This window comes from Triticum dicoccoides, chromosome 2A (assembly GCF_002162155.2).
Source record: "Triticum dicoccoides isolate Atlit2015 ecotype Zavitan chromosome 2A, WEW_v2.0, whole genome shotgun sequence".
Lineage (NCBI taxonomy): Eukaryota > Viridiplantae > Streptophyta > Magnoliopsida > Poales > Poaceae > Triticum > Triticum dicoccoides.
The window spans coordinates 425384654-425402679 of record NC_041382.1 but is presented as its reverse complement, the minus strand read 5'-3'; the positions used below and the strand labels follow the sequence as shown (position 1 = coordinate 425402679).

Here is an 18026-nt window from a genome sequence, read left to right as displayed (position 1 = left end):
CAGTAAAGAGTGGCAGACTGCGGCAGGTTACACTACAAAAAAAATACACTTCCGTGATGATACGTGTTTGTCACAGTAGGTCGCGTTTTCAGTCATGCATGTACATCCATGACAAATTTATGACAGAATCAAGATAGTCATACCTGTGCTATCGTAGAAGTGTTCCATGACAATAACAAAATTATCATCATGGAAGTGTCCACTTCCATGACGATAAATCGCGCGTCACAAAAGTGCTTTCGTCAAGGGTGACCGACACGTGGCATCCACCGTAATGGAACACCGTTAAGCTATCGGGTCGGGTTTTGGATCCGATAACCCGTTAACAGCCCCGACCAATGGGGATTTTCCACGTGTAAAATCATCATTGGCTGGAGGAAACACGTGTCGGCTCATCATTGGGACAGATGGAAACCACTCATTGGACGGAAGGCACCTATGATACGTCGACACGTGGCACGACCCAATAGAGGCTCATTCCTGTGAAAAGGCCGGCCCGTTTGACTTGGTCAAAAGCTGGCGGGTCAGCCCATGGAAAGCCTGTTAACAGCCTGTTCGAATATAGCCCATTTACAGCCCGCTAACCCAAGGCCCGTTACGCCCTATCCGAATTAGGCCCTGTAGCGTCATCTGGGCCATCCAATATGATTCCAGCCCGTTTTCACTTCTGGCCCATGTATGGCCCATGACGTCTTTAGGCCCATATGAGGCCCTATGTAACTCTTGGCCTACTAACGGCCCGTGGTGAAACTGGCCCGTAATGAACAGTGTATCACTTTACACCCATTAACGGCCCGTGGTGAAACTGGCCCGTAATGAACAGTGTATCACTTTATACCCATTAACGACCCGTTATTCCGTTGGGCCGTTTCCAGCCCATGTTATCTTTTGGCCTTCTCAGAGCCCATTTATTCTTGGGCTCATTTCCAGCATTCGTTTACTTACGGCCAGTTACTGTCATTTTCTGCTTGTGGGCCAAATTCAGCCCGTGGTTACAGTCGGCCCGTTTGTGGTCCATTAATACGTTGGGCCGATTTCATTGCGTCATCAAATACAGCCTATTAACGATGGCCCGTTATGGTCGGCCCATGAACGGACGATTCCAACTCTAGCCCGTTTACGGCCATAATGCGGTCTGTTTGGCCCATGTTTGGCCAATCGATTATACGGCCCGTATAAGGCCCATTGATAATACGGCCCGCAGAAGGCCCATTGTTTCTACGGCCCGTAGAAGGCCCATTGTTTCTACGGCCCATAGAAGGCCCATTGTTTCTACGGCCCGTAGAAGGCCCACTATTTCTACGGCCGGTAGGAGGCCTAGTGTCACTACAGTAAATATTAGCCCATGGTTATTGTGGCCTAGTTTTAAAAAATAGGTTATTGCAGCCACTAGCTAACCGCGGAAAAAGAACTGCAATGACTACAAGCAAACAAATAAACAAGACAACGAGGAAATAAATAAGCAAGCAACTAACGCTAGGCTATCATGACTATTACACATATTACATCCACTGGGCATCAAAGTTCGCCACCAGTGCAAATATAGGGAACAAAGCAGCATATCATATACACTGGTTGTCAAAGTTGGCGACCAGCGCAAATAAACGCCACAGCAAAACAAATACAGAACTGAAACCACTTCATAAGATCTCAAGAAACAATATCCTGGGTACCCATAATGCTGGCAAGATGCTTAGCAAGCTTATTAACTTTCTCTTGTTTGGTGCTTAAATCCTCCAGCGCTTGCTGTTGCACCAGAAAATATGCATCTGAATTCTGCAGGGACTTCCTCAGTCCTTCAGCTTCCTGTCGCAGCACATCTGATCGATGTCTTTCAACTTGAAGTTGAGACTCAAGAAGACGAACTGATTCAGGCAGCGAGTTCGAAGAGCTTGTGCCAGCAGTAGTGGCCAGTAACTCGAACACTACATCAAGACAGGACTTTTGGATTCCCTCACTGTCGTCAAGATAGTTTTTATCAGCTTTCTTGGAGACCAACAAGGATGTCTCACTATCTTGAACCTTATCTGCATTACTTCCTTTACCATTGGATAACGCGGTACTGTTCTCCAATATTTTGTTCGCATTCCAAAATAGAAACAAGCAGACACATCACATGTTTACCATGTTGTATATGAAACTCATTTTGGTAAATGAGTTGAGTAGTAAAGTGGACAAGATAACAGCATGAAACAAACATATATCTATGTACCATGGTCACTTTATGGTCTATATCATTCTAGTTTTTGTTGCCAAATCAAGATAGAGACACAGTTCAAATAATATTTGTTCAAGACAAAGCAGAATAGAGAGAATATAGGTGTGGGTAACTATAGAGTAATAACAACACTTGTAATGTGCATGACATGAGAACATAACTATTTATTCAATTGAAATTGAAATCAACATAGAGCAGGTTACAATAGCAAACCAGTTAAAGAAACAGGTTTAAAACATACCTGTTGATCCATTGGAGTTTCAATTCCATCCTTCAAATTTGAAAATAGTTGGTATGAGTAAATACAGTCATGCAAGAGCAAAGGAGTATGAACCATAGCTACATAACCTGACCTAAGAACAAATCTTCTTCTCCTTTAAACGTTGAGTTGGGATTCGGAGTGGTGGTCCTCGTGCTTTGGGCACTGCAATTCCCTTACTAACTGCTCGTGTTTGGGTGCTCTGTGGTGGAGACGGTGCTGTGTCAACTGGAACTGGGTTACTATCTACCGGGGTTGGGGTTAGAAGGGGTGTAGCTGGTTCTCTGTCCAACTGGGTAGGGGTACAATCTGCAAGAGTCTGGGTTATGTGTGGTGGATCTGGTCCTTGGGCAAGTACAACCGTGGTTCTATCTGCATCAACTGGTAGCACTATCTTTTCTGAAGACCGTGTTGTTACTCCCTTAGATACTGCCATCACGCTCTCCAATTCAAATGGCTGATAAACAAGAAAAGTAATTGAAAGTATAGACATTGTATGATAGACAGGTGCAATGGATAGTGGGGAATAAAAGAGGGCATGAAATAATTCATATTTATGTTGTCTAACCAAACAAGATAGCATGACACAATTTCACATATATGATGGCTAACTAAACAGGATAGCATGACACAATTTCACATTATGATGGCTAACTAAAAAAGATGGAAAGACATAGTTCAAAATATGAGACTATGTAAACAGGATGACATGACATAACTATATAATGTGTTTATTAAATAGGTTGGCATGCCATAATTCACATACATTCACGGATAGAATGCCATAATTCAAAATATGATGATTGTAAACACTAAACAGGATGAGATGATATAACTATATGATGTCTTTATTAAACGGGTTGCCATGCCATAATTCAGATAGATGATGTGTATGTACTATGTAAACATCATGGCATGATATAATTCAAATATATGATTTATATAGTAAGCAAGTAAGCAGATGTCAATCCATATATGATGTAGAAACTAAGCAATGCAAGACAACATGCATGACATGGGTAATATATGATGATGCTATCGGAACAGGGCTTTGCCTAAGCACCGCTATGATATGACCGAGGTGGATTATGGTGGAGGGGGGCACCGCACACGGCTAAGGGATCAATGATCAACTTGTGTGTCTATGGGGTGCCCCCTGGCCACGTATATAAAGGATGGAGGGAGGAGGAGGCCGGCCCTCATAGGGCAAGCCCAAAGTGTGGAGTCCTACTAGGACTCCCTAGTCCTAATAGGATTCCACCTCCCACATGGAATAGGAAAAAGGGAAGGGAGAAGGAGAAGGAAGGAAGGGGGCGCCCCCTTTCCCTAGTCCAATTCGGACCAGTCCATGGGGAAGGGGCGCGGCCACCTTTGAGGCCTTTCTCTCCTTTCCCGTATGCTCCATTAAGGCCCAATACGAATTCCCGCAACTCTCCGGTACTCCAAAAAATACCCGAATCACTCGAAACCTTTCCGATATCCGAATATAGCCTTCCAATATTCGATCTTTACATCTCAACCATTTCTAGACTCCTCGTCATGTCCCCGACCTCATCCGGGACTCCGAACAAACTTCGGTCATCAAATCACATAACTCATAATACAAATCGTCACAGAACGTTAAGCGTGCGGACCCTACGGGTTCGAGAACTATGTAGACATGACCGAGACTCATCTCCGGTCAATAACCAATAGAGGAACTAGGATGCTCATATTGGCTCCTACATATTCTACGAAGATCTTTATCAATCAAACCGCATAACAACATATGTTGTTCCCTTTGTCATCAGTATGTTACTTGCCCGAGATTCGATCATCGGTATCATCATACCTAGTTCAATCTCGTTACCGACAAGTCTCTTTACTCGTTCCGTAATGCATCGTCCTGCAACTAACTCATTAGTTACATTGCTTGCAAGGCTTATAGTGATGTGCATTACCGAGAGGGCCCAGAGATACCTCTCCAATACACGGAGTGACAAATCCTAATCTCGATCTATGCCAACTCAACAAACACCATCGGAGACACCTGTAGAGCATATTTATAATCACCCAGTTACGTTGTGATGTTTGATAGCACACAAGGTGTTCCTCCGGTATTCGGGAGTTGCATAATCTCATAGTCTGAGGAACATGTATAAGTCATGAAGAAAGCAGTAGCAATGAAACTATAACGATCATAATGCTAAGCTAATGAATGGGTCTTGTCCATCACATTATTCTCCTAATGATGTGATCCCGTTCATCAAATGACAACACATGTCCATGGTTAGGAAACATAACCATCTTTGATAAACGAACTAGCCAAGTAGAGGCATATTAGGGACACTTTGTTTTGTCTATGTATTCACACATGTACTAAGTTTCCAGTTCATACAATTCTAACATGAATAATAAACATTTATCATGAAATAAGGAAATAAATAATAACTTTATTATTGCCTCTAGGGCATATTTCCTTCATTGTCTTGGGGCATAAAATTTCTGAAAGAGGTATTAAAGTTGATAAAGCTAAAGTAGATGCCATTGAAAAAATGTCATGTCCTACAAATATCGAAGGTATAAGAAGTTTCCTTGGTCATGTTGGTTTCTATATGAGGTTTATTAAAGACTTCTCTAAAATTTCCAGGCCTCTCACTAATCTCTTGCAAAAATATGTCCCATTTGTTTTTGATGATGATTGTGTAGAAGCCTTTGAAATACGTAAGAAAGCCTTGATTTCTGCACCTATTGTTCAACCACTTGATTGGAATTTACCCTTTGAAATTATGTGTGATGCTAATGATTATGTTGTTGGTGCAGTTCTAGGACAAATAGTTGATAAGAAATTGAATGTTATCCATTATGCTAGTAAAACTCTAGACAGTGCTCAAAGAAATTATGCTACTACTGTGAAAGAAATTTTAGCGGTTGTTTTTGCTTGTGATAAGTTCAGATGTTATATTGTTGATTCAAAGGTAACTGTTCACATTGATCATGCTGCTATTAAATATCTCATGGAAAATAAAGATGTTATACCTAGACTTATTAGATGGCTTCTCTTGCTACAAGAATTTGATTTGCATATTATTGATAGAAAGGGTGCTGAGAACCCCATAGCAGACATCTTGTCTAGGTTAGAAAATGTTCTTGATGACCCACTACCTATTGATGAGAGCTTCCTTGATGAGCAATTAGCTATCATAACTGCTTCTCATAATGCTCCATGGTATGCTGATTATGCTAATTACATTATTGCTAAATTTATACCACCTAGTTTCACATACCAGCAAAAGAAAAAGTTTTTCTATGATTTAATACATTACTTTTGGGATGACCCACACCTTTATAAAGAAGGAGTATATTGTGTTATTAGACGTTGTGTACCTGAGAATGAATAGGAACATGTCCTATGCAAGTGTCATTCCTAGGCTTACGGAGGACACCATGCTAGAGATAGAACTGCACACAAGGTATTACAATCTAGTTTTTATTGGCCTACTATCTTCAAAGATGCTCGTAAGTATGTCTTGTCTTGTGATGGATGTAAAAGAATTGGTAATATTAGTAGACGTCAGGAAATGCCTATGAATTATTCACTTGTTATTGAACCATTTGATGTTTGGGTTTTTAATTATATGGGACCTTTTCCTTCCTCTAATGGGTATACACATGTTTTAGCTGATGTTGATTATGTTACTAAGTGGGTAAAAGCTATTCCAACTAGTAGTGCTGATCATAACACTTCTATTAAAATACTTAAAGAAGTTATTTTTCTGAGGTTTGGAGTCCCTAGATATTTGATGACTGATGGTGGTTCACACTTTATTCATGGTGCTTTCTGTAAAATGCTTGCTAAATATGATGTCAACCATAGAATTGCATCTCCTTATCACCCTCAGTCTAGCAGTCAAGTAGAATTGAGCAATAGAGAAATTAAATTGATCTTGCAAAATACCATTAATAGATCTAGAAAGAATTGGTCTAAGAAACTTGATGACCCATTATGGGCTTATAGAACTGCTTATAAAAACCCTATGGGTATGTCTCCGTATAAAATGGTTTATGGAAAAGCATGTCACCTACCTCTTGAGCTAGAACATAAGGCTTATTGGGCAATCAAAGAGCTCAACTATGATTTCAAACTTGTCGGTGAAAAGAGGTTATTTGACATTAGCTCACTTGATGAATGGAGAACCCAAGCCTATGAAAATGGCAAGTTGTTTAAAGAAAAAGTTAAAAGATGGCATGACAAAAGGATACAAAAGCATGAATTTAATGTAGGTGACCATGTCTTGCTATACAACTCTCGTTTAAGATTTTTTGAAGGAAAGCTTCTCTCTAAATGGGAAGTTCCTTACATTATCGAGGAGGTCTATCGTTCCGGTGCCATGAAAATCAACAATGCCGAAGGCACCAACCTGAAGGTGGTAAACGGTCAAATAATCAAACATTGTATCTCAGGTACTCCCATAAATGTTGAGACCCATATAATTAATACTATAACACTAAAGGAGTACATAAGGGAGACTTTCCAGAACGTTTCAGACTCTGAAAAGGAATAGGTATGTGGTACGGTAAGTAAACTGACTCCAAAACATTTCCAATGGCAATTTTTCTCCGTTCTGGAATATTTAAAAAAATAGGAAAATTAAAAGTAGTCCGAAGAGTGCACGAGGAGGAGACAAGCCTGGGGGGCGTACCCTACCCCCCTGGGCGCGCCCTTGTGTCTTGTGGCCACCTCGTGTGCCCTCCGAACTCTGTTTTCTTGTGCAACGCTTATTTTGGTCGGTAAAAATTCATTATATAATCTCCCTAAGGTTTTGACCACCGTACCACGACAAAATCCTCTGTGTTTGTGTTTAACTAATTCTGTAGCAGATTTGGAGCAGGAGGTCTTCGCAAGAGTCAGTCAGGGATAGTCGTGTCTCTCACCCGGCACATGATCCAAGGGCCTACAGCCAAGTTGAACCCTTTGGATGGCCAACTGAGGAAGAGATGGAGGCCGACCTTAAAAGTGTAGACGCCATGGAGGAGGATCAAGAAGCTACTTCTCGCCTTCAACCAAGAGTTCTGCTGGAGAAGCTTCAGAGCTCAGCAATACCAAACTTGGTCATACCTCCTAATGCTCGATTTCTCTCTTGATAACATGAAAAAGAGTGTTGCCTTTTCCCCAGCAGCCAGGAGGCATCCATGGATGATCGGAGCTCTAGCCGTCACGGGAAAACTCCGTAAGGAAATAATGGTTCTCAAACAACAAGTCAATAAGCTCGAGGAAGAAAATCACATTCTGAAGGGTATTATTGCCAAGGATATTGGATCACCACCTCCGAAGAAAGAGATCTAAATACATTGGTATGGGAACTCCCCTTGGCTTATGCCAAGCTTGGGGGAGGTGTCCCAGTATCTTATCACCATCACATCTTTACCTGTATCGTTTTTCTTAGTTCGATCCTTTTGGTTATATCTTGATCTAGTAGAATAATTTTTTTAGTATGATCTAGCTTTGAGTTTTGCTTTATGTTCTCTCTAAGTAATCAAGTCCGTGAGATATAATAAAGAATAGTTTTGAGTTGAGGGCTTTGTATTTCTTGCTATGATCTTGAGGGAATAAGAAAAAGAAATAAAAGAAGTAAAAAGATTATATAATGATCTTATGGGAAGTGATGACTTAACATATAAAGAGTATGATGAATACAATTTGTTGGGAGATGACAAACATAGTTTTGGTCATTGTTGCAATTAATAGGAAGTGATAAAGAAAGAGAGGTCTGACATATAAGTATACTATTTGGACATCTTTTGTGATTGTGAGCACTCATTAAAACATGACATGCTAAAAAGTTGATGTTGGACAAGGAAGACAACATAATGGGTTATGTTTTCTTATATCCGAATAGAAGTTATATTGTCATGGATCCTCCAACATGTTGAGCTTGTTTTCCCTCTTATGCTAGCCAAATCTTTTGCACCAAGTAGAGATACTACTTGTGCATCCAAACATCCCTTAAACCAGTTTTGCCATGAGAGTCCACCATACCTACCTATGGATTGAGTAAGATCCATCAAGTAAGTTGTCATCGGTGCAAGCAATAAAAATTGCTCTCTAAATATGTATGATCTTTTAGTGTGAAGAAAATAATCTTTATATGAACTTGTGATATGGAAGAAATAAAAGCGACGGACTGCATAATAAAGTTCTTTATCATAAGCAGCAATATAAAGTGGTGTTCTTTTGCATTAAGATTTTGTGCATCCAACCATAAAAGCGCATAACAACCTATGCTCCCCTTTGCGAATGGGCTATCTTTTACTTTTACCTTCTACCCTTATACAAGAGTCATGGTGATCTTCACCTTTCCTTTTTATACTTTTTCTTTTTGGCAAGCACTCTGAGTTGGAGAAAGATCCAGATATATATATCCACTCAGATGTAGGTTATCATAAAGTATTATTGTTGACATTACCCTTGAGGTAAAAGGTTGGGAGGCGAGACTATAAGCCTCTATCTTTCTCTGTGTCCGATTGAGGCTTTGAACCCATAAGTATAGCATGAGTGTTAGCAATTATAAAAGTCTAAAAGATGGTTGAGTATGTGGACTTGCTATACAAAAGCTCTTACGTGGACTCTTTACAATATTATGAGAAATTGCAATTGCTTCAATGACCGAGATCATAGTTTGTTGGTTTTCAATAAAGTTTCCGATTCATACTTTATCTTGTGAATTAATTGTTACTTTGACATAAGAAATTATATGACATTATATGTTGCTGTTCTAAAGATGATCATGATGCCTTCATGTCCGTATTTTATTTTATCGACACCTCTATCTCTAAACATGTGGACATATTTATCGGTTTCGACTTTCACTTGAGGAAAAGCGAGGTCTAAGCTTGGTGGAGTTGACACGTTGATTTTGCATCATGCTTTTATATTGATATTTATTGCATTATGGTTGTTATTACATATTTTGGTACAATACTTACAAGGTTTGCATGAAGAAGGAGAATGCTGGCAGCTGGAATTCTGGACTGGAAACGGAGCAAATATGAGAGACCTATTCTTCATAACTCCAAAAGTCCTGAAAATTTATGGAGAATTATTTTGGAATATATAAAAAATATTGGGCGAAGAAAGTACCAAAGGGGACCCACCAAGTAGCCACAAGGGTGGGGGCGCGCCCTACCCCCTGGGCGCGCCCACTGGCTTGTGGGCCTCCTGGCAGGTCTCCGGTGTCCATCTTCTGCTATATGAAGGGTTTGGCCCTGGAAAAAAAAATCAAGAGGAAGCTTTCGAGATGAAGCGCCGCCTTCTCGAGGCGGAACCTGGGCAGAACCAATCTAGGGCTCCGGTGGAGCTGTTCTGCCGGGGAAACTTCCCTCCGCGAAGGTGAAATTATCGTCATCGTCATCACCAACGATCCTCTCATCGAGAGGGGGTCAATCTCCATCAACATCTTCACCAGCACCATCTCCTATCAAACCCTAGTTCATCTCTTGTATCCGATCTTTGTCTCAAAACCTTAGATTGGTACCTGTGGGTTGCTAGTAGTGTTGATTACTCCTTGTAGTTGATGCTAGTTGGTTTATTCGGTGGAAGATCATATGTTTAGATCCTTAATGATAATTAATACTCCTTTGAGTATGAACATGAATATGCTTTGTGAGTAGTTACGTTTGTTCCTAAGGACATGGGAGAAGTCTTGTTATAAGTCATCATGTGAATTTGGTATTCGTTCGATATTTTGATGAGATGTATGTTGTCTTCCCTCTAGTGGTGTTATGTGAACGTCGACTACATGACACTTCACCATTGTTTGGGCCTAGGGGAAAGCACTGGGAAGTAATAAGTAGATGATGGGTTGCTAGAGTGACATAAGCTTAAACCCTAGTTTATGTGTTGCTTCGTAAGGGGCAGATTTGGATCCACATGTTTCATGCTATGGTTAGATTTATCTTAATTCTTCTTTCATAGTTGCGGATGCTTGCGAGGGGGGTTAATCATAAGTGGGAGGCTTGTCCAAGTAAGGACATCACCCAAGCACCGGTCCACACACATATCAAATTATCAAAGTAACGAACGTGAATCATATAAGCATGATGAAAACTAGCTTGACAATAATTCCCATGTGTCCTTGGGAGCTCTTTGCTTTATATAAGAGATCGTCCATGCTTGTCCTTTGCTACAAAAAGGATCGGGCCACCTTGCTGCACCTTAGTTACTTTTGTTACTTGTTACCCGTTACAAATTATCTTACCACAAAACTATCTGTTACCGATAATTTCAGTGCTTGCAGAGAATACCTTGCTAAAAACCGCTTGTCATTTCCTTCTGCTCCTCATTGGGTTCGACACTCTTACTTATCGAAAGGACTACGATAGATCCCCTATACTTGTGGGTCATCAAGGGCTCGGGCGTAGCCTTGGCCCCTCCTCCAAGGGAGGGGGCGCCGGCCTAGGGAGGAGTCCTCCCTCCTGAAGGCACCTAGGGGGTGCCTTCCCCCCCTTAGGACTCTACCCCCTCTCCATGTTCTATGCACATGGGCCTTTTGCGGATGGTGCCCTTGTCCAATGTAGGCCAGGGCACACCCCCTACATCCCATGTGGGCCCCGGGGGTAGGTGGACCCCCGGACCCCTTTCTGCACTCCCGGTACAATACCGATAATGCCCGAAAGTTTTTCGGCGACCAAAACAGGACTTCCTATATATGAATTTTTACCTACGGACCATTTTGGAGCTCCTCGTGATGTCCGAGATCTCATCCAGGACTCCGAACATCATTCGGTTATCAATGCACATATGCCAATACTACTCTAGCGCCATCGAACGTTAAGCGTGCAGACTCTACGGGTTCGAGAATCATGTAGACATGATCGAGACACCTCTCTGGTCAATAACCAATAGCAGGACCTGGATGCCCATATTGGTTCCTATATATTCCACGAAGATCTTTATCGGTTGAGCATGTCAAGGATTCAGTCAATCTCGTATGCAATTCCCTTTGTTCGGCCATATGTTACTTGCCCGAGATTTGATCATCGGTATCTCCATACCTAGTTCAATTTCGTTACCAACAAGTCTCTTTACTTGTTCAGTAATACAAGATCCCGTGACTAAACTCATTAGTCACATGAAGCTTCTTATGATGTTGTATTACTGAGAGGGCCTAGAGATATCTCTCCGACACATTAAGTGACAAATCCCAGTCTCGAACCATGCAACCCAACATACACCTTCGAAGATACCTGCAAAGCACCTTTATGATCTTCCAGTTACAAAGTGACATTTGATAGCACACAAGGCACTCCTCCGGTATCCGGGAGTGGCATGATCTCATGGTCTAAAGAACTTATACTTGACATGAAGAAAGCTATAGCAAATAAACTAAGCGATACAATTTGTTGCTAAGCTTATAGTTGGGTCTTGTCCATCACATCATTCTCCTAATGATGTGGTCTTGTTATCAAATGACAACTCATGTATGTGGTTAGGGAATCATAACCATCTTTGATCAATGAGCTAGTCTAGTAGAGGCTTACTAGGGACACAATATAGTTTATGTATTCACACATGTATTTAAGTTTCCAATCAATACAATTCTAGCATGAATAATAAACATTTATCATGAACGGGAAATATGATAATAACCATTTTATTATTGCTTCTATGGCATATTTCCAACACGTAGAACACAGAACAATCCCGTGGTAGATCAACCTATACTTTATACTCCACCCTAAATTAACACAAACAGAAGCAGGATGTAGGGTGTTATCTCTTCGAGAGAGCTCGAACCTGGTAAAAACTCGTTTCCTTGTTATCATCGCATCTAGGCTACTAGCTCGGGTCCCCCTACCCAAGATTCACCGGAATCGACTCCGTCAAAGAGGTTTGAATATGATAGTTGTGTTTACATTAATTTTTTTGATGGATCACCTACATACTTGCTGTTATATGTTGATTGCTGTCAAGGGCAATAAAGAAATCACTATTTTAAAGGCACAATTAAGTAGTGAGTTTGAGATGGAGGATCTTGGTGCTCATAAGAAATTTTTAGGTATGGAGATCACTAGGACAGAAATTCTAGTTTTCTATTTCTTAGTCAGCGGAGTTACATCAAGAAAATTCTTCATCGTTTTAATACCAAGTTAGTAAGCACTCATTGCTCCTCATTTCAAATTAGTATCTTCTTAATGAACTAGTACGAATGACGAGCTTGAGTGCATGTCAAGGGTTTCATATTCTACCGTTGTTAGGTTTTTTCCATTGTGTGTTCTCGTTGTGATTTATCATATGCAATGAGTTTGCTTATAATGATAGATAAGAGGAGGGCCCTTACAAATTATTTGTTCACTATTAGTGGTTTTTTAAAATAAAGCGGAGTACATGGCTATTACAGAAGCATGTAAAGTATCAGTTTGGCTAAAATGTTTGTATGCTGAACTTTGTGAAGATAACTTTTTGCTTGTGGTATCTTTAGCAGGAAATCTAGCGTACACTCTGACGTCTATTACAATTACTCTATCTTTTATGTGGCATTAAATACTCAATGCTAATTCAGTAAAATTCAAGCGGGCATTAGTTTCTATTTCTGTGTTTTGATAATTCTGTGAATAAAAGAAAAGAGGCCTAGGATGACACAAAATCCAAGAACGAATCACATGTTTTCTACTAGTACTACCAGCCACTAGGTGACACCGCATGCTCATCCAAGAAATGAGCACGAGCTACCTCTGCTCCTCTCCCTCTTCCCGGACCAGTCACACTCCCTCTTGACTCTTGTCTCCACTCCCCGAGGACGGGGGCAAGAACGCGCGCCCCAATGCGCCACCACCACCTCCCCCTCTTCGTCCTGCTCGCCGCGCTCGCCGTCAGGGAGGCGGCCGGCGGCGATGCGGACGCGCTGCTTGATGCCAAGGCCGGGCTCGATGACCCGACCGGCTCGCTCGCGTCGTGGTCGAACGCCAGCACCGGCCCCTGCGCGTGGTCTGGTGTGTTCTGCGACGCGCGCTCCGGCGCGGTCGTCGGCGTCGACCTCTCCGGACGCAACCTCTCTGGTGCCGTCCCACGCGCCCTCTCCCGGCTACCCTACCTCGCGCGTCTCAACCTCGCCGCCAACTCCCTCTCCGGTCCCATCCCGCCGTCGCTCTCCCGGCTCGGGCTCCTCGTCCACCTCAACCTCTCCAGCAACCTGCTGAGCGGCTCCTTCCCGCCGCTGCTCGCGCGGCTCCGCGCGCTCCGGATTCTTGATTTGTACAACAACAACTTCACCGGCTCGCTCCCGCTCGATGTCGTCGGGATGGCGCACCTCCGGCACCTCCACCTCGGAGGCAACTTCTTCTCCGGGGAGATTCCGCCGGAGTATGGCGGCTGGAGGAGGCTGCAGTATCTCGCCGTCTCCGGCAACGAGCTGTCCGGGAAGATACCCCCGGAATTGGGAAACCTGACGAGCCTCAGAGAGCTCTACATAGGCTACTATAATAACTACTCTGGGGGGATACCGGCAGAGCTGGGGAACATGGCGGAGCTTGTGCGGCTCGACGCGGCCAACTGCGGGCTCTCTGGCGAGATCCCACCGGAGCTCGGGAATCTCGCGAAGCTGGACACGCTGTTCCTGCAGGTAAACGGGCTCACCGGCGGCATCCCGCCGGTGCTGGGTCGACTCGGGAGCCTCAGCTCGCTCGACCTGTCGAACAACGCGCTCTCCGGCGAGATTCCGGCGACCTTCGCGGCCCTCAAGAACCTCACCCTGTTCAACCTCTTCCGAAACAGGCTCAGGGGTGACATCCCCGAGTTCGTCGGCGACCTGCCCGGTCTGGAGGTGTTGCAGTTGTGGGAGAACAACTTCACCGGCGGCATCCCGCGCCACCTTGGCCGCAACGGCCGCTTCCAGCTGCTCGACCTCTCGTCGAACAGGCTCACGGGCACCCTCCCGCCGGAGCTCTGCGCCGGAGGCAAGCTGGAGACGCTCATCGCGCTCGGCAACTCGCTCTTCGGTCCAATCCCGGATTCTCTCGGGAAATGCAAGGCGCTCACCCGCGTTCGCCTCGGCGAGAACTTCTTGAATGGTTCAATCCCCGAAGGTCTATTCGAGCTGCCGAATCTGACCCAGGTGGAGCTCCAGGACAACCTCCTATCGGGCAGCTTCCCGGCTGTGGTGAGCGCGGGCGGGCCGAATCTTGGGGGGATCAGCCTCTCCAACAACCAGCTCACCGGCGCATTGCCGGCATCCATTGGGAGCTTCTCTGGGCTGCGGAAGCTGCTTCTTGATCAGAATGCGTTCACCGGCGCAATACCGCCGGAGATTGGACGGCTACAACAGCTGTCCAAGGCTGACCTCAGCGGCAATTCGTTCGATGGTGGCGTGCCGCCGGAGATTGGGAAATGCCGGTTGCTCACCTACCTTGATCTTAGCCAGAACAAGCTGTCTGGAGATATACCGCCGGCTATTTCCGGCATGCGGATACTGAACTATCTGAACCTGTCCCGGAACCAGCTTGATGGAGAGATACCAGTAACCATTGCTGCGATGCAGAGCCTCACGGCCGTGGACTTCTCATACAACAACCTGTCTGGGCTCGTGCCGGTGACCGGGCAGTTCAGCTACTTCAACGCCACGTCCTTCGTCGGCAACCCAGGCTTGTGTGGACCATACCTCGGGCCATGCCGCCCCGGTGGTGCTGGCACAGACCATGACGCACACACTCATGGTGGACTGTCCAGTAGCCTCAAGCTGATCATTGTCCTCGTCTTGCTTGCCTTCTCCATTGCATTTGCTGCCATGGCAATCTTGAAAGCCCGGTCACTGAAGAAAGCCAGCGAAGCGCGTGCATGGAGGCTCACCGCGTTCCAGCGCCTTGAATTCACCTGCGACGACGTGCTGGATAGCCTCAAGGAGGAGAACATGATTGGCAAAGGTGGAGCCGGGACCGTCTACAAGGGGACGATGCCAGATGGTGACCATGTTGCGGTGAAAAGGCTTTCCACAATGAGCCGTGGCTCGTCGCATGACCATGGTTTCTCTGCCGAGATACAAACTCTTGGGAGGATTCGGCACCGGTACATTGTGCGGCTGCTTGGCTTCTGCTCCAACAATGAAACTAATCTCCTGGTGTATGAGTATATGCCTAATGGCAGCCTGGGGGAGCTACTCCATGGAAAGAAGGGCGGCCACCTGCACTGGGATACTCGGTACAAGATAGCTGTTGAGGCTGCCAAGGGGCTATGCTATCTTCACCATGATTGCTCACCACCCATCCTGCACCGCGATGTCAAATCAAACAACATTCTCCTTGACTCAGATTTTGAAGCACACGTTGCCGATTTCGGGCTTGCCAAGTTCTTGCAGGACTCTGGCACATCAGAGTGCATGTCAGCCATTGCCGGTTCTTACGGCTATATTGCTCCAGGTGAAAGATCAATCCTCATTACAGTTTGGAAATGCTTATAAACTATATACATAGTACTGTCTCAAAAATTGTCCACGTTCAGTTAATTATTGTTGTCTGCAGTTGAATTTCAGTTCCTTATTTCTGATGGTTTATTACTGTTATTAAACTATAAATCAGTTATTTTCTAGTCTCTGTTCCATTTTACATTTTTATTTGATATTGCATTCCACTGCATGTTGTTAGATTGGTTTAATCACTATTGTTTCCGATAAAGGGCGCTTTTATTAACTCAAAATGTAGCATCAAGCGGATACAAAGCATGATGAGCAACACCCGGCCTTTGCATAACTACGATGCACACAGCCAAACACCAATAGTCTGATAAAAGAATATAAAAACCCCGACATATCGGCAACACTAGAGTCATATATAGGACCGACACCTCCCTGGCCACCCGCTTCAAGCGCATAGATCACTATTGTTGTACTGAATTTTTGTTTGTTCTTTCAACTCACTTCAGTAGTAGCCGACTGTCTATCTATACAAGCAGATACACTAATCTTACAACGAACCGTCGCTCTGGATTTGCAGAGTACGCGTATACTCTCAAGGTGGATGAAAAGAGCGATGTTTACAGCTTCGGTGTAGTGCTTCTTGAGCTGATTACGGGAAACAAGCCGGTTGGGGAGTTCGGCGATGGTGTGGACATTGTTCACTGGATCAAGATGATGACGGATTCCAAAAGGGAGCAGGTAATCAAGATCATGGACCCAAGGCTGTCAACAGTGCCCGTGCATGAGGTAATGCACGTCTTCTATGTTGCGTTGCTTTGTGTGGAGGAACAGAGCGTGCAGCGACCCACAATGCGGGAGGTGGTGCAAATCCTCAGTGAGCTACCCAAGCCGACTACGAAGCATGGAGAGGAGCAGCTTACTGGTAGTGGTGATGGTGATGAATCTGGTCCTGCAGGACCTCCTGAAACTGTGGAGCCCGCAACCGATGAAGCAAAGGAGCAGCACCAACAGCAGCAACCGAGCTCGCCATCTTCACTGCCTCCCAATCTCATCAGCATCTGAAGAACTGTCAAGCTGAATTATTGCCATTTATTTTGTCAAATTTGGATGTTTAATTCTTGTAATCTTAGGGTTTGGTATGCTGTTCTTGTAATCGTAGGTCTCTGGCTTCTGTCAAGCTGAACTGTTTACTTAGGTACTCCTATTTGTGGTGTAAATATCATGCTATTTTTTTCTTTATCTTTACTTTCCTGTTACAATCAAGAGACTAGTCAGGGAGTTACTAAGAGATTAGTTATGTTTTTTTTTTCTTTTTTCGAAAAGGGGGGACTCCCCGGCCTCTGCATCAGAATGATGCATACGGCCACATTTATAGATAAATAAAGAGGTTCAACAAGGTCTTATAGTCTGAAAACAAAATAACGGCGTCTAACCTTGACTCTGCAAATAAAGAGATTAGTTATGGTGAAGCTGTCCTGCTTTCCTGTTACAATCAAGTGCTTTCTCCATCTAGTGTGGCGTCTAACCTTGACTCTGCAAATCAATCAAGATTTCTTAAATGTTTTCGGTGTTCTCTACTTGGTTTGTGATGTGTTCAAATGAGCAGGTGTAAACATCTCTGCTACAGTGTATGTGTATGGGGTGCTGCAACTCAACTTTTGGAAGGTATACCTACTGTTCTCACATGTTTGCTTGCCTTTGCTAAGTTTATTACTCAAGATAATCCTAGTGGCCCTGCTTGGAACGTGAGATTATGTAGGATCTGATCAGCCGAAGCAGTTGACTGGTAAAGGAGTATAACTTTGAGTGAAGTGAAAGCAAGGGAAGGATCGGTCAAAGGTGAGGTTAGGTTCTCTTTGCCTGTCCGATATCACTGGTAAGTAAGAGTGCATATGAACTTGACACCGGTTACGAACTGCATCAGGTGGCACGGTCACAATCGGTAGGGAGCAACACCATGTGTTAGCCCGTCCTCAATCATTCAGAATTCAGGCATGTAACAGACCAACTGGTGTTGAGTGGGTTCTTTTTCGATCTGTCCTCCTAAAAGGCAAGCATAGCACTGCTACTGCAAACCTCACAAGAAACAGTAAGTAACCAGGCTAACGTAAGTGTTACGTACACACTTTGTATTTTCGTATCCTGTGACTCTGAGTGTCAGCAT

At 43.9% G+C, this 18026-nt stretch overlaps 1 protein-coding gene across 1 annotated transcript; it reads left to right on the top strand.

Moving 5' to 3' along the window:
- Positions 1 to 13194: 13194 nt before the first annotated feature.
- LOC119354781 (leucine-rich repeat receptor-like serine/threonine-protein kinase BAM1) lies at positions 13195 to 17164 on the top strand. Its single transcript, XM_037621528.1, has 2 exons — positions 13195 to 15866; positions 16440 to 17164. The coding sequence occupies exons 1-2, from the start codon at positions 13280 to 13282 to the stop codon at positions 16922 to 16924; spliced, it is 3072 nt and encodes a 1023-aa protein (XP_037477425.1). The 5' UTR covers positions 13195 to 13279; the 3' UTR covers positions 16925 to 17164.
- The last annotated feature ends 862 nt before the right edge of the window (positions 17165 to 18026 follow it).

Bases quoted from the DNA above. Each gene is read 5' to 3' on its own strand.
- LOC119354781 (XM_037621528.1), top strand. From the start codon at position 13,280: ATGCGCCACCACCACCTCCCCCTCTTCGTCCTGCTCGCCGCGCTCGCC. The intron at 15,867-16,439 runs GTGAAAGATCAA...CTGGATTTGCAG, and splicing joins TTACGGCTATATTGCTCCAG to AGTACGCGTATACTCTCAAG.